We start from the raw sequence: 26063 nt of genomic DNA, 5'->3' as shown, positions 1-26063 counted from the left end.
CTGAGGATTTAACTCCTGGCATTTTCATAAGGGAGTGGAAGAACTTGCTATTTTGCCTGTCCCAAAGAGGAGATTTAATCGCAGATGGCATTTCTGCTTCAATGAAATGGAGAGAGACACAGCTATTGGAAAATAAAATTTTTCTGGCAGCTGTTTATGGGGACCCAAGTCATCGTATATTGCTTGATGATCAACAGCTTACTAAAGGAAAAGAAGCTCTGACTGAGGTAGCAGTTAGGATGAGTGGCCTACAGGAGGACTGCCAGGCGCCAGAGGACTTGTGTCCTGACAGTGCTACTGCTGCCATATCTTCATCCTCATCAGATGAGGAGTTTGACTTTGACAGGTATTTGGATGATATGGAGCAGGCAAAGCGTTGCGGCAAGGAAAAAGATTTCACTCCGTCTCCTATAGAAAACAGATTGACCATGTTTCAGCAAAATGTTTCACTTGCTCTCAAAGAAAAATTCAACCGTTCATCAAAACTGACTGTGCATGAGGCAATTCCTTTTATACTTGGAAATTGTTAGAGATGTTGCCCATGTGGTTACGGCTTTGCCTCCAACCCAAGTTAGTGTAGAGAGGTTGTTCTCTGGCCTTAAAATGATTAGGTCAGATTTGAGGTCATCTATGCCGGAGGATCTGATGGAGGCAATTCTATTTCTTAGAACAAATTCATAGACTGCACAAATGTTATTTAGTATGTTTTTGTTGAAAACTATTTTTTGCCACTTACATAGTTTATTACATAGTGTTATATATATATATATATATATATATATATGTGTGTAATCGATATTACGTAGTGTATTACATATTTACAATTTATTACAGTTTTGTGTTCTAAAGCTGTATTCCAATAAATATATTTTATGTTCTATCTAAATGTCTTTTATTGTATCATAAAAATGATTAAATGTCTGATGTTCACATTGTACTACCATAAATGTTTCACTTAAATATAAGCAATATATGTTGGAGTCGGAATCGTGGAGTCGGTGGAAGGGAAATTGAGGAGTCGGAGTCGCAGGTTTGGCTTACCGACTCCACAGCCCTGATTACAGCTGCTCTCACTGTATAGTTAGCAGTGGCTGTAATACCTCTCTGCACAACCCTGATGACTAGAAACGAGCAGGTGCAGGGAGAATAAACCTTCATTTTCTCCCTGTAGCCGCTGCTTCAGTAACACAACTACATGTGATTTAAAGGCTATTTAGCTGCAGTTTACCTCTATGGCAGCAGATACAGTGGCTTGAGAAAGTATTCACCACCCCCCCCTTTCCATTTTTATTGTTTTGCTACGTCACAACTTGGAATTTCACTGTTTTTGTTTGAAGGTTTGCATCAGTTCGTGTAAAAAAACATGCCTACAACTGTGAACCTTTATTTTTCTCTTTATTATGATGCAAACAACAAATAGGACAAAATAACTTAAAACTTCAGTGTGCATAACTACTCACTCCCCTAAAGTCAGTACTTTGTTGAGCCTCCTTTGGCAGCAATTACAGCTGCAAGTCGCTTTGAATAGGTCTCTGAGTTTCCCACATCTTCCCATTGGATTTTTTGCCCATTCCTCCTAGGCAAAACTGCTCCAGCTCCTTCAAGTTAGAGGGTTTCATCTAGTGAACAGTAATCTTCAAGTCTGACGACAGATGCTCTATCGGATTAAGGTCTGGGCTTTGACTGGGCCGCTCCAAAACATTTACATGTTTACCCCTTAGACCACTCGAATGTTGCTTTAGCGGTATGCTTTGGGTTATTGCCTTGTTGGAAGGTGAACTTACCGCCTGGTCTCAAATCACTGACAGACTGAAACAGGTTTTTCTCAAGAATATCCTTTTATTTCCCTAGCCCTTCTGCCGAAAAACATCCCCACAGCATGATGCTGCTACTGCCATGTTTCACTGTGTGGATGGTGTTTTTGGGGTGATGAGCTGTGTTGATTTGGTGTCTGACAGTGTTTACCTTGGTAGCCAAAAAGTTAAATTTTGTAATCATCTGACCACATCACCTTCCTCATACATTTCGGAAGCCCCCACATGTCTTTTGGAAAATTCGAAATGAGCTTTACAATTTTTGTGTGTAAGTAAAGGCTTTTTTCAGCCCACTCTTCCATAAAGGCCACCTCTATGCAATGTACGACTTATTGTGGTCGTATGGACAGATACTCTAGTCTTTGCTTGGGAATTCTTCAGCTCCCTTATGGTTACCTTTGGTTTCTGTGCTACCTCTCTAATTGACCCCAGAACTTTTTTGGTTTTGTGGTTACGTTTTTCGCTCCCCTTCTTCCCAGAGCCATAACTTTATTTTTCTGTCAATATGGCCATGTGAGGGCTTATTTTTTGCGGAACAAGTTGTACTTTTGAACGACACCATTGGTTTTACCATGTTGTGTAACACAAAACGGGAAAAAAATTCCAAGTGCGGTGAAATTGCAAAAAAAGAGCAAACCCACACTGGTTTTTTGTTTGGCTTTTTTTGCTAGGTTCACGAATTACTAAAACTGACCTGCTATTATGATTCTCCAGGTTATTACGAGTTCATAGACACCAAACATGTCTAGGTTCTTTTGTATCTAAGTGGTAAAAAAATTCCAAAGTTTGCTAAAAAAAAAAAAAAAAATTGTGCCATTTTCCGAGACCTGTAGTGTCTCCATTTTTCGTGATCTTGGGTCGGGTGAGGGCTTATTTTTTGCATGCCGAGCTGACGTTTTTATTGATACCATGTATGTGCAGATATGATCTTTTGGTCGCCCATTATTGCATTTTAATGCAATGTTCCGGCGACCAAAAAAACGTAATTCTGTTTACATTTTTTTTCTCACTGCGCCGTTTAGCATTCAGGTTAATCTTTTTTTATTGATCGGGCGATTCTGAACGCAGTAATGCCTAATGTGTATGTCTGTTTTTTTATTTTATTTTGAATGGGGGTGATTTGAATGTTTTATTTTTTCATATTTTTAAAAACTTTTTTTTTTTTTTTTAACTTTTTGGCATGCTTCAATAGCGTAGAAGCTGCCACAACTCGATTGCCTCTGCTACATAGAGGCGATGCTCAGATCGCCTCTATGTAGCAGATTTATTGCATTGCTATCAGCGCCGACCACAGGGTGGCACTCATAGAAATCCGGCATCAACAACCTTAGAGGTCTCCTTGAGACCTTTGGTTGTCATGCCAACAAACCGAAGACCCCCGATCACTATTAATATTATATATATATATATATATATATATATATATATATATTTTGTTTAACAGCTATTCAGGCTTACCAAAGTTACAAATTACTCTGTGAATGCTACTCACACACTGCTTCTCCAGCATGGGGAATTCTCTTCTGCTGCAGACAGTCTTTGACAGGCTGCGGTGTTGATGTAATGATTACAGCACACATGATTGGCTGTTGTTAGTTGGCAGAAGAACGCTAAGCCCAGTGATTGACTGCAGCGACCATGTGTACTGTAGTTGTTCCATCGCTGCTGCAGTTAAAGAAGTGGTTGAGAAATACTCTATTCACACTGACTGGCCTAGGGAGCAACATACCGTATTTTATGCTTGGAAAACCCTTTAGCTAGAGTCACAGTTGTAAATGTGCTTTTATTTTGCTTAGTAAGGCTAAGTTCACACGTACTGGAACTCTCCGGGAAATTACAGCGAGAATTCCGGAATTCCATTCCGCGGGAAAATTGCATTTTAAATTCCCGCGATTTTCCCGCGGAAAAACTAGCATTTTGCAAGCGGAATTAGCTTGCAGAATTGCTAGCGTTTTCCAAGCGATCTGGATCATCGCTTGAAGAACTGATTGACAGGTTGGTCACACTCGTCAAACATAGTGTTTGACGAGTGTGACCAGCTTTTTACTATTGAGGCCGCCTATGCGGCCTCAATAGTAAAAGATAGCATGTAAAAAATAATAAAAAAAATTGTTATTCTCACCTTCCGACGTCCCGCGCTGCCTTCCCGCCTCTCTCCACGCTCCCGGTCCCAGTAGTCCTTTGCGTGAATTACCGCGATGACGTCCGTTCTCGCGGGATCGCGACGTCTCGTGGTCATTCGCGATGACCGCGAGAATGGACGTCATCACTCGCAAAGGATTACTGGGACCGGGAGCGTGGAGAGAGGTGGGAAGGCTGTGCGGGACGTCGGAAGGTGAGAATAACATTATTTTTTATGTTAAATTCTATTTTTTACAGGGATATGGTACCCAAAGCCCGGAGGACAGTCTCCTCTCCTCCGGGCCGTGGGTACCATCCGCAAATGTTCTGCTTACTTCTCACATGGTGTGCACAGCCACATGCAGAAAGTAAGCAGAGCAATGCATTCCTATTGGTGCAGGATCGCCGCGATTCCGCGAAATTAATGAGCATGCTGCGGTTTTTACCGGAAAGCAATTCCGCCGCGGTAAAAACCGCAGCATTAGCACAGCATTGCGGAATCCCATAGGAATGCATGGGATACTTATTATTCGCGTTTTCACGGCAAAATCGCGTGGTTAAAACCGCCGCGGAAGCGCGAAAAAAACGCCACATGTGAACTCAGCCTAAGTGTAATATTGGAAGGTTTTGATCATTAACAGAACCTTTTTTTCTCATCTAGGGATAATTTATGATGTAATTGTGGAACCACCCAGCGTCGGCTCAATGACGGATGAGCATGGTCACCAGCGACCAGTGGCTTTTTTGGCCTACAGGTGAGACATCTAAATTCAGGCTATATGGGATTGTGTCATGACAAGCTTCATATTACCCCAGAAGGAGGTAACCTAGGCTTTGTAGGTGAGCGCAAAATGAGCGCTCAAAGGAAGCATAATATTCACAGTTAATGCTTATAGTACATACAGTGCGTCCCATAAATGAGTACACCCCAACAGATTTATCAGAATACCTTACTTTCAGAATCAACATTTCTCGTTCGCCTTATTGGGGGACACAGAGACCTTGGGTGTATGCTGCTGCCACTAGGAGGCTGACACTATGCACAAAAAAAGATAGCTCCTCCTCCGCAGTGTACACCCCACCGACCGGCAGAGAATTACTCATTTTAGCTTAGTGTCAGTAGGAGGTGGACACGGGTCTTTTATTAGACCCATATCTACCTCGTCGTGCGTCGTTCCTTTTCAGGTTCTACGGAGGGATACAGAGTGAAAAGTCGCATCTGTACTCCCACATGGAGTCTGCAAGTACGGCGTGTACTGCCACCCCGTATCCTTGCAGTTCTCCGCGGCAGGACCAGCCAGACGGACGCCGACACCAAGACGTGCCAGCGACTCCAGGGGTCCTTGTCGCCAGTCTCCCTCCCACTCGCCTACCAGAGCCTGTCGGTTGGATGAGACGCAAGACTTCTTCAGACAGGTAACGGATCGTGGATAGGTGAGTATTAGGCCCCGGCTTCATATTTATTTACCTGCTGCCCATTCCCGACGGTCACCTCTTCAATGGTCACAGGGGTAGGCGCTGCGGTCGCTCGCAGTCGCCACAAGGCTATAGGCAGCTCAATGTTGCTGGGCATCCCCCCCCTTCCCTCCCCCCTTTCTGGGTACAGGGAGCACAGGGTTTTTTCCCATTGGGAGCGACTTGCGACTGCGGCGTCCCACTTTTTCGGACCTCCGCGCCGACCCCCTGCTGACAGGCGGCCGCCGCAACTAATTTAGGCCCCGGCTTCAGTTCGGGCCTACCGCTGCGTCGCGGCCACGCCCCCCGCCCCTTTCTTCTAAGCGGGCTTCTCTCCCGCTCTTCCCAGGCCCTCCCACCGCCTGTCCTTCACCTGCCCAGCCTGCTATTGGCTAGAGGGCGGTAAATTTTAACCCTGCGAGGTGCTCCGCCCTCCCTCCTCTCCTAAGGCGCGCTTTTTCTCAGGACGGCGCCATTTTCTCAGCCTGTTAGCCGGGCACCAGCTCCTCACTGGACAGCATCTTCTCCAGCTGGTTTTTTCAGGAGGTCTGTCGGCCGAATTTCGCTCTGACCTGCATCCACTGACAGGTCGCAGAGCATCGCTTCTGGGGACACCGGACCGTGAGTAGCTCTGCACTGCAGACTGACCCTTCTCCGCCCTCTGTCCCCCAACCTTCCGGCATTACCTCAGCTTTTCACTATGTCTAAGTCTGATCGTACCCGCTCTACCGCCCCCCCCTGCACTTTAGTCAAGTACTTTGCATGTTCTTCGTGCAATCGCAAACTTCCCTCAGGCCAGTCCACTCCCCTCTGCCTGGATTGTAGCAATCCAATTCAGCCTGACGCCGTCCAGGAGCCATCTGCGGCCCCAGGTGAGAGTGAGCCCCCCATGCCTGGCTGGGCCTCCTCGCTATCTCAATCAGTGGCAGACCTCACCAGGGTGTCTCAGTCCCTGGTGGCCGTTCTTGATAAGTTGCCCCTGGACTCTTCAGCAGGGCCAAGCAGGTCCCAAATTGTTCCATCTGAATCAGCCAGCGGTAGTCGCAAAAGACCCAGGCAAGATTCCAAATCCTCTCCTAGTCCCATCTCACCGCATAGCCCTTCTCACCAGTCTCCCTCTCGGGCCTCCTCTCCCGAGTCAGGGGAAGCGCTTTCGGACAGGTCATCTGAGGGGATTTTAGAGCTGGATTCAGACCAGGATGCAAGCATGAAGGTCACAGTGCAGGACCTCATTGCTGCGATCCATCATACCTTCGATATTGCTGACTCCCCTGCGAAATCCTCAGATCAGGAGGTTTCGTTCAGACGGGCAGAAACTCCCTCCAGGGTTTTTCCTTTCCATTCCCAGTTTGGGAAAATTTTTACCAAGGAAAGAGAGGATCCGACCAGACGCTTTCAAAGAGGAAAACGTCTCGGCATACTCTACCCCTTTGCTAAGGAGCTCACGGACAACTGGTCGGCCTCTCCCTCGGTCGATCCGCCCGTGTCCAGGCTATCCAATAACACGGTTCTCCCGCTTTCAGGCGTGGCGTCCCTAAAGGATTCTAATGACAGGATTATAGAATCCCTGGCGAAGTCTGCCTTTGAAGCGGCTTCAGCGGCGGTGTGTCCAATCTTTGCTTTATCCTGGACAGCAAAGACCATAGCCACGTGGGCAGACGACCTTCGGCAGGGCATCTTAGATAAGGCGCAACCGGAGCATTTGGCCAATCTCGCCAATCAGATCTCCCATGCTGGGGACTATCTTCTCTCCGCTTCCTTGGATGCTGCATCCTGTGCAGTTCAGGCGTCAAGCAACGTTATTGCAATTCGACGTACACTTTGGCTAAATGCATGGCAAGCGGACTTGTCTTCTAAAAAGTCCCTCACTAACCTGCCTTTTCAGGGGGTGCGCCTCTTTGGGTCCCAATTGGACCAGATTATTAAGGACGCCACCGGAGGCACGAGTTCACTCCTCCCTCAGTCCAAGCCTCGCAGACCCCCACTAAGGCGTCAGTTCGACCCTTTCGGACTTTCCGCTGTTTCAATACGGCGGACAACTCCTCCAGCCAACAGAGACCGCAGGCTCGCCAGGAGAGAAGGAAAGTTTCCTTCAGACCCACTCCTTCCTGGCGACCCCACTCCTCCCAGGGCAGACCGTCCAGATCTAGATCTGGACGGTCTACTTCAGCATGACTATCATCGGGCACGCGAAGGGCCTTTCCAATTGGGAGGTCGACTTCTTTCCTTCAGGGACGTTTGGCTGGCCGCCGTGGAGGACGCCTGGGTCAGGGAGGTCGTATCCTCAGGATACAAGATAGAGTTCGTCTCTCTCCCACGGGATCGTTTCTTCGAATCCCGGCCTCCAAAGGATCCAGCCTTGATCCCGGGGTTCTCTACAGCTATCGCCGCTCTCCTCAGTTCCGGGGTGATTGTGCCCGTTCCCGAATCGGAGCGCTTCACGGGGTTCTACTCGAACCTGTTTGTAGTGCCGAAAAAAGACGGCGCAGTTCGACCCATCTTGGATCTCAAGCTGCTCAACAAGAGGGTCCGCCTTCGCCTCTTCCGCATGGAGTCGCTTCGCTTGGTCATCGCCTCCATGGAGGAGCAGGAATTCATGTGCTCAATAGACATCCAAGATGCCTATTTACATGTTCCAATTTTCTCCGGACATCAGAAGTTCCTGCGCTTTGCGATTCGACAGCACCACTACCAGTTTGTCGCACTGCCCTTCGGTCTTGCCACCGCTCCCAGAGTCTTCACGAAGATCATGGCTGCGTTGATGGCTTTGTTGAGAGTCAGAGGCCTCGTTCTTTTCCCGTACCTAGACGATATTCTGATCAAGGCTCCCTCATTCCAACAGGCTCACCAAAGTTTGTCAATCGTCCTGGACACTCTTTCCAATTTCGGGTGGATCGTCAACAGGAAAAAGTCCTGTCTGGTTCCTACCCAACGCCTGGTCTTTCTAGGTCTTCTGTTCGACACTCGTCGGTCAAGGGTCTTTCTCCCACAAGAAAAGATTCTCTCTCTGCAGCAGGAAGTACGATCGCGGCAGACCTCGCGATTCCCATCCCTCCGTACAGCCATGAGGGTCCTGGGAAAGATGGTCGCGGCGATAGAGGCAGTTCCCTTTGCCCAATTTCACGCCAGGCCTCTCCAGCAGGCCATTCTGTCGAAATGGAACAGGTCGCCTCGGTCCCTGGATCGCCCTGTCCATCTTTCTTACCGGATCAAGCGGTCTCTCAACTGGTGGTTGTCGTCACCTCTCATTCTATCGGGTCGATCCTTCCTTCCCATTCACTGTCAGATAGTAACCACAGATGCCAGTCTCCTCGGTTGGGGTGCTGTGTTCCGCAACCACACTGTTCAGGGTCGATGGTCGGATCGGGAATCAGCGCTACCGATCAACGTTCTGGAGATTCGAGCGATCCATCTTGCTCTGGTCCACTGGGAAAGGCTCCTCAAGGGACTGCCGGTACGGATTCAGACAGACAACACCACAGCGGTGGCATATGTCAACCGCCAAGGGGGAACACGGAGTGTTTCAGCCTTGGCGGAGGTGTCCAAGAGTCTTCGTTGGGCGGAGATTTCCGTCCCGACAATTTCCGCGGTTCACATTCCCGGCGTAGACAACTGGGCCGCCGATTTTCTCAGCCGCGAGGGTCTCGCAGCGGGAGAATGGTCCCTACATCCGGAAGTGTTTCATCTGCTCTGCCTTCGGTGGGGAACCCCGGATGTAGACCTCATGGCGTCTCGCCTCAACAGGAAAGTCCCACAATTCGTGTCGAGGTGTCGGGACCCTCTGGCAGTGGGCGCCGACGCCCTGGCCTTTCCTTGGTCCCAGTTCGAACTTCCCTACCTGTTCCCTCCTCTGCCTCTTCTTCCCAAGCTGTTGAAGAAGATCAAGGCAGAAGGACTTCCGGTCATTCTCATCGCCCCGAATTGGCCCAGAAGGTCTTGGTTCGCGGACATTGTCAACCTTCTCGCGGACGCCCCCTGGAAGCTTCCAGACAGAACAGATCTGCTGTCTCAGGGTCCGATTTGCCACCCCAATTCTCGGCCGCTCAATTTAACGGCGTGGCTGTTGAGACCGAGGTTCTGAAACGAGCAGGATTTTCCGACCACGTAATTCAGACCATGATCCGAGCCAGAAAGCCATCATCTTCCAAGATTTACTACCGTACTTGGAAGGCCTATTTCACTTGGTGTGAGACCAATGACGTCGCGCCCATGTCCTTTTCGCTCCCTTCAGTCCTAGCGTTTCTTCAGGCAGGATTGGATGCGGGGCTTGCCCTCAGTTCCCTGAAGGGTCAAGTTTCGGCGCTGTCCATTCTGTTTCAGAAAACGTTGGCTTCCCGTCCTCAGGTTAAGACCTTTCTTCAGGGCGTGGCTCACACGGTCCCGCCGTACCGGGCGCCCGTGGATCCATGGGATCTTAATCTGGTTCTTGAGGTTCTGCAAGGTCCGCCCTTTGAACCCCTCAGGGATATTTCCCTTTCTCTCCTTTCTTGGAAGGTAGCCTTTCTGGTGGCCATCACCTCCGTCCGGCTCGTGTCGGAATTGGCAGCTCTTTCGTGCCGCTCTCTCTTTCTGGTTCTCCACCAGGATAAGGTAGTTCTGCGGCCTCCGCCCTCGTTCCTTCCGAAGGTGGTGTCCTCGTTTCACCTCAACGAGGATATGGTGCTCCCGTCCTTTTGTCCGAATCCAACTCATCCCCGAGAGCGGTCCTTGAACAAGCTGGACCTGGTTAGGGCGGTAAGAGTCTATCTGTCTAGGACGACTTCCTTGTGAAAGACAGAGTCTCTTTTCATTATCCCTAATGGAGCGCGGAAAGGTCACCCGGCGTCAATAGCCACCATTGCTCGCTGGATCAGATCGGCTATCCTGGAAGCCTACCGTGTTAAGCGTCGCGGAGCCCCTCCGGGTATCAGGGCCCACTCTACTCGAGCAGTGGGTGCCTCCTGGGCGGTGCGCCACAGAGCTTCCGCACTGCAGCTTTGCAAAGCTGCAACATGGTCAACGGTTCACACGTTTGTGAAATTCTACAGAGTCCACACCTACGCTTCGGCGGACGCCAGCCTAGGTAGACGGATTCTGCAGGCCGCGGTGGTGAGTCCGCTGGCCTGATGGAAGTTTGTTTCCCACCCCAGGGACTGCTTTGGGACGTCCCAAGGTCTCTGTGTCCCCCAATAAGGCGAACGAGAAAACAGGATTTTTGGGTTGCTTACCGTAAAATCTGTTTCTCGGAGCCTTCATTGGGGGACACAGCACCCTCCCATGTTTTACAGCTCCTGTTCTTACTTTGGTTGAATGGTTACAGTTGAGTTGTTTATGTTGTCAACCTATTCTGTTACTTCTACTGCTTTCTCACTAACTGAGGAATTCTCTGCCGGTCGGTGGGGTGTACACTGCGGAGGAGGAGCTATCTTTTTTTGTGCATAGTGTCAGCCTCCTAGTGGCAGCAGCATACACCCAAGGTCTCTGTGTCCCCCAATGAAGGCTCCGAGAAACAGATTTTACGGTAAGCAACCCAAAAATCCTGTTTTTTTCTCAGTATTTGTAAGCCAAAACCAGGAATGGAACAATCAGAGGAAAATATAATAGAAACCCATCACCACTTCTGTATTTATCACCCACTCCTGGTTTTGGCTTACAAATACGGAGGTAAAAAACTGAACATTTGAATGTGGGGCCTTACAGCAAATACAGCAGCCTCAGACCGCAGGAGATTTCGGTAGGATTCTGACTGCATTACCTACAATGTGGCTGCCTCATCTGTGAACTGGGCAGGCCCCCTGGGCTATCCGGTTCACAGCAGTGGTTGGAGCCAGGTGCCATTTATCCAGGCACCTTCCACGACAGTCACCTTGGAGGATGTCTCCCCGCCCTAATGGGGGACAGGAAACAGAGGTTAAATAATCCTCCCCTTCCTGCTACCTCCAGTGTTTTTCCTGTCCCCCAGTGGGGCATGAAGAGGTTACAGAGGGGCTGCCGTGCGAGCGGAGCTCTTAAATACAGCGCTGGGCAGCCGAGGTCGGGGGGTTTGCCTCTCCTCCATGTCGCTACTCCCTTCTCCACCTCACGGTGTTACTCGGGACTTGTCCGCCCCTCCCACGCCCTCCGGGGTAAAGCGGGGTGGTATAGTGCGGCCGGGGTCCTCCTGCTAGCTCCTCAGCTTCCTCCAACGCTGCTGTATCGGATCCGCGTGCGTCGGAGGGGCCAGGCTCCCAACCGGAAGTGACGTCAGTGCGCACTTCCGGTTCGCGTCCTGCGGTGTTTCCCTGGATGGGGATCGCGCGCCGGGCACCCGGGGGACGCAATAGCAGCAGGGGTCGGGCGACAGGTTCCTCCCCACGGACCAGGAGGATGGAGAGGCACGAAATGACCGACACTGCAACACCCATATAATGGGGCCACAGACTCCAGGTAAGTGCAGTGTGTCTGTACCGTGACAAACCCTCGACAGCTGCATCTGCGGAGCCCAGCGTTCCCCCTCCTACTGTGAGTAGCAGGGCCGGTCCCTTAACTGTCAAGCTTTGTTGGCACAGGTCTGAGCAAGCCTCCTCTCTCTCCTTGCAGGAAGACAAGGCCTCTGCCCCAAGAAATTCCCGCAAGTGTGGTATCTGTGGTGCCAGGTTTCCTTCTGATTATAAAAAGAAGCTATGCCAACCTTGTACGCAAAACATTCTGCGCACCGAACAGCCCTCCCTGTTTGACAGCATAAAAACTCTCATTAAGCAGGAGGTTCAGACCTCCATGGTGGCCCAGACCCCGGTGACCCAGGGCCCTCCCCCAAAAAAGAGGAAAAGGGCACCTACAGAAGCCGATTCAGATTCGGGAGAAGTCCGTACCTCGAGGTCAGAGGACATTTGGGAAAATGAGGGCTCCGTATCCACCTCCAAACGCGACGCAAAAAAATACTATTTCTCCTCTGAGGATATGGAGGAGTTGGTCTCCATGGTGAGAAATACCATGGGGGTTGAGGAGGAGGAGGTGAAGCTCTCAGTCCAAGATGAGATGTTTGGGGGGCTGAAACCCAGAGGTAGGAAGGGTTTTCCAGTTCACGAAAACATCCAAAATCTGATAGTTCTGGAGTGGTCCTCCCCTGAGAAAGCACTTGGTGTACCCTCAGAACTAAAAAACCGCTTTCCCCTTGAGGGTGACAACTCTATTTGGGAAATCCCTAAAATAGATGTTCAGGTCTCCAAAGTGACTAGAAAGACATCCCTTCATTTCCAGGACTCTTCCCAGTTGAAGGATCCAATGGATCGCAAAATAGAAAGTTACCTTAAAAAATCCTGGGAAGCATCTACGAGTTGCTCAAAGCAAATGTAGCCTCTACTTGCGTCGCCAGATCGTTGTTCTTCTGGCTTCGTATGTTAGAGGAGCACCTCTCGGGAAATCTTAGATTCCCTTCCCCTCCTCCAAAAAGCAACAGGCTTTTAGCCGATGCTTTGGGAGAGACGGTGCGGGTAGCAGCAAGGTCCTTAGTCCTTTCAAATTCGGCTGGAAGGGCCCTTTGGCTGAAGTCATGGGGAGGTGATATCACCTCTAAGACAAAACTCTGTGCCATTCTCTTCCAGGGGCACCACGTGTTTGGGCCAGTCTTGGATGACATCTTCGAGAAGGCTTCCTACAAAAAGAAATCGTTACCCGAGCAGAGAGTCGCCAAGAGACAATTTTTTTCGTCCCCTACGAGAGCAGTCCTCCCAGAAGGAGTTCAGAGGGAAAGGCAAGACGGGGCGATGGAGCTACCCAAAGGGGGGGTAGAGGGAAGACCATCCTTGTCCCTCAGCAACAGCAACCCCTGGACAAACAGTGACTCCCCGGAGCGGAGGGGGTCGACTTACTCAGTTTTTCGCCCAATGGCAGGCCACGACCTCGAACCAGTGGATCCTGCATACTATACAATTTGGGCTGAAACTGGAGTTCGAACACCCCCCCCCCCACTGTTTAAGAGTCACCCCTGCACAGTCCCCAAGTCTCCAAAAGATTCTACTTCTTCAGATAGAAGATCTATTACGGGAAGGAGTAATCTCATACGTACCTCAACAGGAAATAGGCAGGGGACATTACTCCCGCCTATTCCTGGTGAAAAAGCCCTCCGGAAATCACAGGCTTATCATAAACCTGAAACCCCTGAATCGCTTCATCAGAAACCGGAGGTTCAAGATGGATTCAGTAAAATCGTCAATCCCTCTTATTGGGCAGGGCTGGCTGATGGCTACGATAGACCTAAGGGACGCTTATTACCATGTCCCAATTCATCTGGATCACAGGAAGTTCCTGAGGTTCGCGGTCTCTCACAACCAGGGGATCAGCCATCTCCAGTTCAACGCCCTCCCATTTGGCGTATCCCTGGCACCAAGAGTATTTACGAAAATTATGAGGGAAGCAGTCATTTCTATCAGTCTTCAGGGAATATGCATTGTCCCATACTAGACGATCTGCTCATTGTCGCTCCATTGGTATCCCGGCTGAACCAGGACGTATCAAAGACCCTGCAGATCCTCGAATCCCTAGGTTGGATCCTGAATCTCCAGAAGTCGGACCTTCATCCCTCCCCAGGGAAAAAATTCCTGGGGATCCTCTTAGATTTGGAAGAGAAGATGTCCTTTCTTCCCGAGGATCGTCAATCAGACCTTCGTCAGAGAGTTATCCGGTTCAGAGAACAAAGGGCACTCACTCTGAGGGACGCCATGTCTATCCTGGGGTCCCTGACATTGTGTATTCAGGCGGTATCCTGGGCACAGGCACATAAGCGAATCCTCCAGTTATACGTCCTGGTAAATGCAAGGAAGTATCAAAACAATCTGTCAAAAAGGATTCCACTTCCAGGACACGTAAAATCGGCCCTCTTGTGGTGGCTGAATTACCGGAACTTGAGACGGGGAATAAACTGGGACCAGCTCCCCCTGAAAATACTTTGTACCGATACAAGTCTGAGAGGTTGGGGAGCCGTGGTGGAGGAGTCTTACTTCCAGGGACGATGGTCCCAGAACATAAGAACCAGATCCTCGAATCTAAGGGAACTGAAGGCAGTGGAAGAAGCACTAAAAGCCGCTTCATCCCTTACCCAGAACCATCACGTTCGGATCTATTCCGACAACGTAACCACAGTAGCATATCTCAGACACCAGGGGGGTACGAAGTATGGCAGTCTGAAATTCCTGTTGCCACTGTCTTTCCTCTGGGCAGAAAAGCACCTATTATCCATCTCTGCGGTACACCTGAAAGGGTTGGAAAACATCCAGGCGGACCTGCTAAGCAGGAAGGACGTCCATCTGGGAGAGTGGTGTCTGAATCAGGAGGTCTTCCAGTCTCTGACCTCGAGATCCAGAAGTCGACCTATTTGCGAATGCTCAAAACGCAAAAACAGCAACCTGTTTCTCCCTCGGTCCCACGTACGGAGCCCAGGGGACGGATGTGTTCGCCCATCCATGGGTCTACAGACTGGCCTATGCCTTTCCACCGATCCCTATGCTAGCAAGGACGGTGCAGAAAATCCGATCAGACAGGGTCACGACAATCCTGGTGGCTCCAATGTGGCCAGGGCGAAGCTGGTACAGCGCCCTGTTGGACATGGCCCTGGAAGGTCCCTTGCTTCTACCCCAAAAAAACCCTCCTTTTCCAGGGTCCCTTACTGCACCTAAACCCGAACAAATTGAATCTAGCAGCTTGGTTATTGAGGCCAACATTCTGAAGGCCAAAGGGCTATCGGATGAGGTAATCCGGACCCTTCAAAAAAGTAGAAATCCAGTAACAAATGCAATATACGGCAAAATATGGAAGAATTCTCTGGTGTCTACCTAAGGTCCCTGACCCCTTCCAAAACAGTCTTTCTCGTAGCAATCACCACTGCTAGACGAGTAGGGGAAGTACAGGCCCTATCGGTACAAGAACCATACCTCCTGCTCAACTCGGACAGTATAGTACTGCGCCTAGACCCCTTCTTTATGCCCAAAGTGGTGTCAGACTTCCATAGAGGTCAGGATATTGTGTTGCCCTCATTTTGCCCAAATCCTTCTAATACAAAGGAAGAAAAGTTCCACACCCTGGATGTCTGCAGGGTGGTTCTCCATTAACTTGAACTAACCAAGGATTGGAGAATCGACCAGAACCTGTTTATTCAATATTCAGGACGGAATAAGGGAAAGAAGGCAGCAAAAAACACAATAGCAAGTTGGATCAAGCAGTCCATATCCCTGGCATATTCATCAAAAGATCTCCTCCCAAGATGCTGAAGACCCACTCCACTCGATCAGTCGCTACATCATGGGCAGCAAGAGGGAACGCGTCATCGGAGCAGATATGCAGAGCTGCCACCTGGTCCTCTGTACACACCTTTACCAGACACTACAGACTGAATTTTAATAGGGATCTAACAGTTGGCAGACGCGTTCTGCAAGCCGTGGTCCCTCCCTAAAAATTATTGTTGGTATAACTCCAAGGTGACTGTCGTGGAAGGTGACTGGAGAAAATAGAATTAGACTTACCGGTAATTCGGTTTCTAGGAACCTTCCACGACAGCACGCATTTCCCTCCCTATCTAATATCTTTACTGGACGATTCCTGCTCTATTGGCGGTAACTCTTCATGCTAGTATGTCCAGAAAAAACACTGGAGGTAGCAGGAAGGGGAGGGTTATTTAACCTCTCTGTGTTTCCTGTCCCCCATTATGGCGGGAAGACATCCTTCAAGGTGACTGTCGTGGAAGGTTCCTAGAAACCGAATTACCGGTAAGTCTAATTCTATTTTTAATTTTTTTTTTTTTTTGATCAGAGCTGTACTTTGGGATACATTTTCCCCCTATCACTGCTTAGTGTTCAGAGGGGAGCGGTGACAGTAGTTGACGAGCAGTGAGCACAGGTTGACAGTCTGACATTATACTCCAACACAGTGTTAATCCGCACAGCCGGGAAGCTCATTCATTGCACAAATAGCTGTGTAAGCTGGTACTGCAAATATGCGTACTATGAGAAGTGCTCCATAAACTGGGGTGCCACTCCAAAGCAATTAGTCACAGTGGCTACACCAAAAAAGAAAACTGATGGCACTCACCGGTTAAAATCTTCTTTATTCCAATACTTTAAAACATCGGCATAGGTGAGATCAGTAGAAGCGCTACTGCAGCGCGAAACGACTGTCATTTCCACTCCCGCTCCCATCCTCCCTATGCCGATGTTTTAAAGTATTGGAATAAAGAAGATTTTAACCGGTGAGTGCCATCCGTATACTACATTATACTACTAATACCTGGCTACCAATCTGTTCTAACTGCTGGAAAAGGTGCTGCCGGAGGGATGCGGCACTTCCTTCTTCCAGTGGTAGTCTGGTTTTAGTAGTATAATGTCAGACTGTCAACCTGTGCTCTCTGCCACTGTAACCGCGCCGCCAGTCCTGACTGACACACTCTGCATTTGGGTCGACTATGAGTCAGGGCCGTCGGACGGTTACAGCTGCCGCTCTGTATACTCAGAGCGGTGACTGAATCGGCGCTGGCACTGCCGCCTTAGCTAAAGCAGAAGCCTGCTTGGGGGGAACAAATAATTAATTTTCTCCTCACTGTATTCGGCTCTGTGCGGGCGCTGGGCAGGTTAACGCAATTAACTTGCAGATCAACTCCATATCTGCAGGTTAATAACGTTTTTTCTATGGTCACAATTTCCCTTTAAAATAGTTTGTTTAAGAATGTAAAAAGATAATGTTGCAATATGTGACAAACACGTTCTTTCCATGTCTAGAAGACTTGAGGTTATACAATATACTAGATGTAGTAGTTTTTGATGTGAAGTGTATTCATTTTTGCCTCAAATAATTTCAGTAATTTTGAATATTTTGTAATGAAAGTTATATTATTAACCTTAAATGTTATGAGTTAAAAATTTTCTATTTTTAAAAATTTTGGATTTTGCTCTTTTTTTTCCATTGAGAGAATGATTAAAAATTTTACTTTTCAAAGGGGGTGTACTCATTTATGCAGAGCACTGTAGCTGTGACTACTGTAAATATCTGTGCATGTGCTGTGTAAGTGTGGTGACTATAGTATGTAGCTAATGTGAAGACTTTTCCATCCGGTGCAGAGAATTCATATACGTTGTTACTTTTTTTTTTTGCGTTTTCAAAAACATCCAACACAGCTGAATAAAAATATATCTCTTCATAAGTCAAACAAGTTATTTCATAAGAGTAAAAATAATGTGTAACATTTTTTTCCCCCTACAGGGTAAATGGCCAATATATAATGGAAGGCCTGGCTTCGAGCTTCCTTTTTACAATGGGAGGTTTAGGCTTTATAATCCTTGATAGGTCCAATGCACCGAATATTCCCAAGCTGAACAGATTCCTTCTGCTTTTTATTGGGTTTGTCTGTGTTCTCCTGAGCTTTTTCATGGCCAGAGTCTTCATGAGGATGAAATTGCCGTAAGTAGCAGTCATTTTTTAATTAAAAATTAATTGGCATTTAAAGGGTTATACTATTCAAAAATCAGTACGTCGCCTGTACATGTGCTGCAGCTACAGTCGTGGCCACGAGTTTTGAGACTGACACAAATTTTGGTTTTCAGAAAGTTTGCTGCTTCATTGTCAGATGTTTCATTTCAGAAGTTTTTAAACTGTTATTGACATACATGAAGGTTATGTAAAGACTGAGTATTTACAGTGTTGACCCTTCATTTACAAGACTTCTGCAATTCCCCCTGGCATGCTAGATGTCTGGGCCCCAACCTGAATGATGGTCACCCATTCAGTGATTTGGAATTTATCACAATTTTTGTGATTTTGTCCCCTGCATTTTGAGGACTGATCACTGGTTCTCAATGGGATGAAGATCTGGAGGGTTTTCTGTTCGTTGATGCAAAATCTTTGTTCACCAATTCACATTATTATCTTTGCGTTCTGACATGGAGTTCCATCATACTGAAACAAGGATTGTACATGACCACATGCTCCTAAGAACACTGATCTGAATGAAAAAGAATCTAAAAATCCTCTACGAGCAACTTCTCCCAACGGTCCAGGAACAATTTGATAAGGAACAATGCATTTTTCCACTGAGATGGAGCACCATTTCACAAATGGAAACTAAGTGACTCGATGAGCAAAACATTGAAATGTTACGTCCATGGATAGGAAATCTCAATCCCACTGAGAACTTGTGATCCATCCTCAGAATGCGGGTGGACAAACAAAAACTCAAAAATAGTGATAAACTCCAAACACTGACAAGACAAGAATAGGTTGTCGCTAGGGTTTGGCCGAGAAGCCGATATCTAGCCTGCCAGGAGGAATTGCAGAAGTCTTAAAAAAATAAGGGTCCACTCTGTAAATATTGAGTCTTTACATGAACTTGATGTGTTATGTCAATAAAAGTTTAAAAACCTATGAAATGCTTAGAATTGTACTTCAGTAACCATATAAATATTTTATTAAAATATCATAACACTCAAGCAACAAACTTTGTGAAATTTATGTCAGTCTGAAACTTTTGGCCACAACTGTAGTAGTCACTTAAAGGGAACCTGTCATCAGATTTCATATCTGAACTAAGATTAGCACGTTAATCAGCACCTGTGCTGCATTGCATAAAGCGGTATATAATCCGCTTACTCCCTCCTGCATACCCCCCAAAAACTTTTTGAAGCTCTATGTAAATCCTGCCGGTTAGGTCCATTAGGTGTCTTTTCCTCCTGCCAGCTTCTGATCGCCGTCTTCTTGCTCTAATTGAAGTGGATGGCGCCTCCTTTGTCATCCACTTAGCTGGTCGTAATTCTGCACCTGTGCAGAGACATTGTCGGCTCGCGTCTGCGCACTTCGCTCTGCCCTACTGTTGCCAGAGCATAAAGCATAAGAGTGCACGTTCCCTTATATTTTAGGTTCTGCCCACAGTAAGGCAGGGCAAACTGCGCAGGCGCAAGCCAACGATGTTAGCCCAGGCATGAGATTTCACCCGGCTATGAGGATGGATGGCTCACTAGGTGTCATCCTCGTCGATCAGAAGCTGGGAGGAGGGATAGAATGCTCAGCCAGGATGCTTAACAAACCAGCAGAATATACATAGTACGCAGGAGGGTTTCAAAAGGTTTTTGTGGGGTATACAGAGGTAGTCAGGAGGTTTTATACCACTTTATGAAATGTAGCACAGGCAGGTGCAGGTCTTAGTTGAAACATAAAAAAACAGGGTCCTTTTAACTGCGTCACAATGGCAGTCTATGCAGGGTTGTACTACTCTTGCATGTTTTTTTAGACAATAGAGCATGTCAATTCTTTCAGCGTTTTTCACCCATTGACTTGAATGGGTGGCGAAAAAACACAGGTATCATTTTTGCAATATTTTTTTTGTGCCAAAACCTCATTCTTTGGAATATAACTTTTTTTTTCAATACTAAACTTTATCTGTTCTTATCAGTTTAATATATTTGTTCTTACCAGTTTAATACTAAACTTTATCAACATGCACAAGAGACAAATCTAGCATGACCAAACCGCAGCCAGAAAAAACAAGGAAAACCTGCCTTTTTTTCTGCAGCTTCTTTCCTGCCAAGAGATTAGGTTTTGATGCAGAAATAAAAGCTGAAAAAGCGCATTAGTGTGAACTTACCCTTAGGCTGTGTGCAGACGCTGCGGAATCCGCTGCGGATTAATCCGCACGGATTTTGCAAAAACCGCAGATAAACTGCAGGTCAAAAGACCTGCGGTTTTGCCTGCGGTTTGGTCCTGTGGATTCACCATCTCCACAATGGTGGAGAAAGGAACCCGCTGCGGATTCCGCAGAAAGAATTGACATGTCGATTCTTTCTGCGGTTTCAAAACCGCAGCAAATCCGCGCAGATTTTTCCGCAACGTCTACACAGCGGTTTTTTTTTTTTACCATTCATTTGAATGGTACTGTACACCGCAGCTAAAACTGCTGCGGGTCCGCAGAGGCCAAAACCGCTGCGGAAACGCAGCGGAATCCACAGCGTGTGCACATACCCTTAATGTGACTTGTTTATTTTGTCCACTGTGTGGTTAATGTTGCTTGTGAACTTTATTCTGCAGGTCAGAGCTGTTATGGTGATACCAATTTATTTTTTTGTTTTAGCTACTATTAAAATAAACTTTTGGTAACCCCATCATTGTACTGCCCTTCACTTTCTCCTGGAATGTGCAATTTTCCGTCAGTATGTGAAGAGGCAGTACATCTTCACCACAGTGGTGATCCCTTGTCTCCCTCAATCAGTGCTTCTAGCACACATTCTGCAGTTGCTCCATTAACCCCTTACATGCCACAGTCCGTAGTCTACACGAGTCACTATGGCTGTATACATTGGATTTCTGTAAAGTTGGCATTTGTTATCATTACAGTGTGATTTATTGTTGGCAATAAACGTTGATACACGCTTTCTTTTTACTTGCAGCGGATACCTCATGGGCTAAACTCCTGTGATGTCGGCACTTTCGATTTGCAGTTTTTAAAGCGGTAATAATGGAAGGAAAAGAGTCTCCACGCTGTAAAACTACATAGAAATTGGATATACATGAACAGCTGAAGGGTTTTCCTCAAGGACATTGTTCGCCAATAACAAAATATTTTTCTATATGGGTTTTCACATCTTTCTTGTCTTTGGTTCAGAATTAAACTGTTTTTTTTTGTTTAAAAGCTTTGGATATTGTTACTTATGAGACTATAATATTATATATGTCCAGAACATGCAGTTTGTTCTAGCTTAGACTCTGTTCACATTTGTTGGAGACTCCTTTCAGAGCTTCCGTTACACATTTCCTCATATTTCCCAGAAAGAATCCCATTATAAGGCAAGTACGGTCTGTTGGGAACGGATGGTATCTGTCTTCAGGCACTGTTTAATGGCTTTCGTTCTACATAGAAAACCACAATGCAATGTGAACATGGCCTTACTGCATCCTGATTCATGTTAGAGTATATTCTTCTGTTATTTTAGGAAATGCAAGATTATATTGAATACTTTTTGAATCTTCATGTATAGTTTTTCTCACCAGCCATCTCTTACCCATCTCTTGCCCACCCATGCAGCCTCTTACGGCTCCACGGTCATTATTGCATTAGCCATTTATTATGCAGTATGACAAGTGCCTGCTACCAGATCGGCTGGTCCTGCATTTCCAGTTCCATTCTCCCATAATAAATGATTATTTTTTTCTTTTCGTGCAAATATTGTAGCCCCATTGTAAGCACAAATTGGAGTTTGTGTCGAGATCTTGAAATATAGGGGTTGTCCAGTAGAAAAACAAATGCTTAAAGGGATTTTGTGACTGTATTTTTTTTATTACCTTCCCTCAACTGTTTGCTCACTTCCTGAAGAACCGTTTCCGGTCTACCAGTGTTGCGCAACTCCTGCTCTATTTTTTGGTCATGTGCAGTAGAAAAAGCTGTTGTAGGGGAGACACTTCGACCACTGTGCTCTTTCCACTGCTGCTGTTTTGGGGTTTGGACGTCACTAGATTTTATAGGGTTGATGTGTTGGAAGCAAATTACTTGTTCTGCACATGTGCCAGGAGTGAATAACAGCTTTGCACAGAAGAATCTGTATGTCTATCGGTCAAGGTGATGTCACTTTGTGACCTCCTGATCATTGGAGCATAAGGAAGGGACCAGAGGCGTAGCTAGGGTTTGGGGGGGGGGGGGGGGGGGCGAAACTTCTGAGTGGGCCCCTAACTAGGTAACTTTGATTACAACTCGGTGACGCCCCCTAATAGTGGATGTAGGAGATGACTGCGCTGTTACTGAAAATAATCCCTATATAAACACCAATATTGATATTACCACCATATGGTCAGTGGTAAATACCAGTCCTACAGAACATATAAGTGATTACTGCACAGTTATAGTTGGTGACTTACAGCTGATGATCTTTCTGATGGAATCGTTCACTTTTCACGTCTTTTCCATCTGGCCCAAACCGACATGACAACTCCTCCAGCCAGGACTCGGCTACAGAGAATACAACAACATGTTTCACGTCTCATATTCCAGCTCCATCACCATCTATCCCCAATCTGCACAAACCCCTCATCCTGCTTATACCCCAATACTGAGCCGCTGCTGCCGTATGTGTCCCTATTACCGTACCTGATACCCCAATGCTGAGCCGCTGCTGCCGTATGTGTCCCTATTACTGCACCTGATACCCCAATGCTGAGCCGCGGCTGCCGTATGTGACCCTATTACTGCACCTGATACCCCAATGCTGAGCCTCTGCTGCCGTATGTGTCCCTATTACTGCACCTGATACCTCAATGCTGAGCCGCTGCTGCCGTATGTGTCCCTATTACTGCACCTGATTCCCCAATACTGAGCCGCCGCTGTTGCCGCATGTGTCCCTATTACTGCACCTGATACCCCAATGCTGAGCCGCGGCTGCCGTATGTGACCCTATTACTGCACCTGATACCCCAATGCTGAGCCTCTGCTGCCGTATGTGTCCCTATTACTGCACCTGATACCTCAATGCTGAGCCGCTGCTGCCGTATGTGTCCCTATTACTGCACCTGATACCCCAATACTGAGCCGCCGCTGTTGCTGCATGTGTCCCTATTACTGCACCTGATACCCCTTATACACCCACGGCTCCGCTCCGCACTCCCTATACACCCACGGCTCTGTTCTGTACACCTTGTACACACGCAGCTCTACTCCGTACACGCTGTACACACGCTGCTCTGCTCCGTACACGCTGTACACATGCAGCTCTGCTCGGTACACCCCGTACACACGGCTCTGCTCCGTACACCCCGTACACACCTCTCTGCTCCGTACACACACGGCTCTGCTCCGTACACCCCGTACACACACGGCTCCGCTCCGTACACCCCGTACACACACGGCTCCGCTCCGTACACCTCGTACACACACTGCTCCGCTCCCTACACCCCGTACACACACGGCTCCGCTCCTCCGTACACCTCATACATGCATATCTCTGCTCCGTACACCTACACACACGGCTCCTCTCTGTACACCTCATACACACACAGCTCTGCTACATCCACCCTGTAAACCCATCCTGACCCCACACAGAACCCATCCTGACCCCACACAGAAACTGCACCTTATCCAGCCAGCACCATGACAACCAGCACAGCAGAGTACTGAAGCCCCTGATCATGTGACCCCTGACTCCGCTCCTCCTGTGACCTCATCACAGGTCCTGTGCTCACAGAATAGCCCAGGACGACATTGCTGGCTGAGGTGGGGGGCCCACTGCTGGCATCGGGGGCCCCCATCGCCTTCTCAGGGGCCCATAGCGGCCGGGCAGCAGAGTAGGGAGATCGATTCTCCCTGCTCTACTGCATGATAGTGGTGTAGTGTAGTGTAGCTCCAGTGGACCCCCTCAGAGCGCCGGGGCCACTGCCCCCCCCCCGGTAGCTACGCTACTGGAAGGGACAATAAAGCCGCAGGGTTGGAACGTCAGTGGAGGTAAAGAAGTCCATGTGGCACGAAACTTTTTTTAATCTATTCTTTTGAACTGGAGAATCTATAAAATGTTATATGTTTTATTACAGCTTGTTATTACTGCTTGTACAGGCTTCTCAAGAGTTACAAGCAGGGCTCCCCAACAGACTGCACAAGTCATGGAATATTCAAGCGTTATGCAGACCTTAACGAGTTTCCGAAAAGTGCTGAAAAAGTAAAAAATTTAATTTTCTTCCCATTATTGGTAATGACATGGCTAAGAGAGCATGGTACAGCTAATTAGTTTGCCCTGAAATTCCTCATTTTTACATCCTACAGCTTTGCTCATTATGTTCTTTCACAGGTCACCTGCTGGGCAAATTTTTCTCCTTTCCTGACCTCTGGCACAGAAGAATAGAGCTATGCTGTCTATATACATTAGGTTAATATTGGAGGATCCTTTTAATAATGGGAATGGGCTACTACACAATGTTTTCCAACAGTAAATCGTGGGGGGGATCATAGGTCAGGCATATTTTAACATTATTTTTGGACTTAAAAAGGAAAATTAAGAAAAATAAGATACAGATTAGATAGTAGAAAAAGCTTTTTGACAGTGAACAAGGCTGTGGAGGTGGTAATCCAAACCTCCAACTCCTCAATTTCTCTGACTCCGACTCACGACTCCGACTCCCTCATACATGGCTGATGTTACCATTTAACTACAGTAATGTATCAGTTAAACATCAGGCTTTTAATCACCATTATAATTCAATAATCAAACTATTTAGAGCATAAAATATATTTATTGGGATACAACTTTAGAACACAAAATACTTTTATAAACTGTGACTATGCAGTAAGTGGGGGAAAAAAAGTTTTCAACAAAAACGTACTGAATAACATGAATTTGTTGTGAGAAATAGCAGCTCCTCCATCAGGTCCTCCTTCATAGATCACCTCAAATCTGATCTAATTATTTTAAGATTAGAGAACAACCTCTCTACACTAACTAACTTAGGTTGATGGCAAAGCTGTAACCACATGGGCAACATCCCTAACAATTTCAGGGTGTAAAGGAATTGCCTCATGCACAGTCAGTTTTGATGAATGGTTGCACTCTTCTACTTCATTGGGACCAAGTGAAAACTTTTGCTGGAATATGGGCAATCTGTTTTCTATGGCAGTGGAATCTTTTTCCCTGTAGCAACGCTTTGCCTGCTCAATGTTGTCCAAATACTTCTCAAATTAAACTCCTTATCTGATGAGGATGAAAATAAGGTGGCAGCACTGGCAAGACCATGTCCTCTTGCTCTTGACAGTCCTGTAGCCAACTCATGCTTCCCTCTGCCAACGAGGTTTCGCAGTTGGAAGTTTCATTCTACAGCAGGACTTGGCACCTGTCCACACTGCCAAAAGTACAAATACCTGGTTTAAAAACAACAGTATCACTGTGCTTGATTGTCCAGCAAACTCGCCTAACCTTAACCCCATAGAGAATCTATGGAGTATTGTAAAGAGGAAGATGAGAGACGCCAGACCCAACAATGCAGACAAGCTGAACGCAGCTATCAAAGCAACCTGGGCTTCCATAACACCTCAGTAGTGTGACAGGCTGATTGCCTCCATGCCACACCGCATTGATGCAGTAATTGATACAAAAGGGGCACTGACCAAGTATTGAGTGCATTTACTGAACATAAATTTCAGTAGGCCAACATGTAGGATTTTAAAATCATTTTTTCAAGCTAGTGTTATAAAGTATTCTAATTTACTTAGATAATGACTTTTGGGTTTTCATTGGCTGTAAGCCATAATCATCAACATTAACAGAAAAAAAACAACTTGAAATCGATCCCTCTGTTTGCAATGAATCTATATAATGAGTTTCACTTTTTGTATTCAAGAACTGAAATAAATGAACTTTTTGATGATATCCTAAATTTGTGAGATGCACCTGTATATACACTGCTCAAAAAAATAAAGGGAACACTCAAATAACACATCCTAGATCTGAATAAATGAAATATTCTCATTGAATACATTGTTCTGTACAAAGTTGAATGTGCTGACAACAAAATAACACAAAAATCATCAATGGAAATCAAATTTATTAACCAATGGAGGCCTGGATTTGGAGTCCCACACAAAATTAAATTGGAATGTTGAGAGTGTGAGGACCCCATCTGGAATGAAATGTCCTTAAAACAAGTCAAAATGATGCCCAGTATTGTGTGTGGCCTCCACGTGCCTGTATGACCTCCCTACAATGCCTGGGCATG

General features: G+C 47.0%; 1 protein-coding gene across 1 annotated transcript in view; it reads left to right on the top strand.

The window, feature by feature from the left end:
• The window catches only part of OSTC (oligosaccharyltransferase complex non-catalytic subunit), a 32694-nt gene extending 6977 nt beyond the window's left edge, over positions 1–25717 (top strand). Inside the window, exons 3-5 of the mRNA XM_073571979.1 lie at positions 4597–4690; positions 17595–17792; positions 20768–25717. Coding sequence (XP_073428080.1) covers positions 4597–4690; positions 17595–17792; positions 20768–20786 — 311 coding nt within the window. The 3' untranslated portion in view covers positions 20787–25717. The remainder of the gene's footprint in view (positions 1–4596; positions 4691–17594; positions 17793–20767) is intronic.
• The last annotated feature ends 346 nt before the right edge of the window (positions 25718–26063 follow it).

Source organism: Dendrobates tinctorius, unplaced genomic scaffold (genome assembly GCF_039654945.1).
Source record: "Dendrobates tinctorius isolate UK_male_01 unplaced genomic scaffold, ASM3965494v1 ptg000030l, whole genome shotgun sequence".
Taxonomy (NCBI): Eukaryota; Metazoa; Chordata; class Amphibia; order Anura; family Dendrobatidae; genus Dendrobates; species Dendrobates tinctorius.
This window is presented reverse-complemented; position numbering and strand designations above follow the sequence as displayed.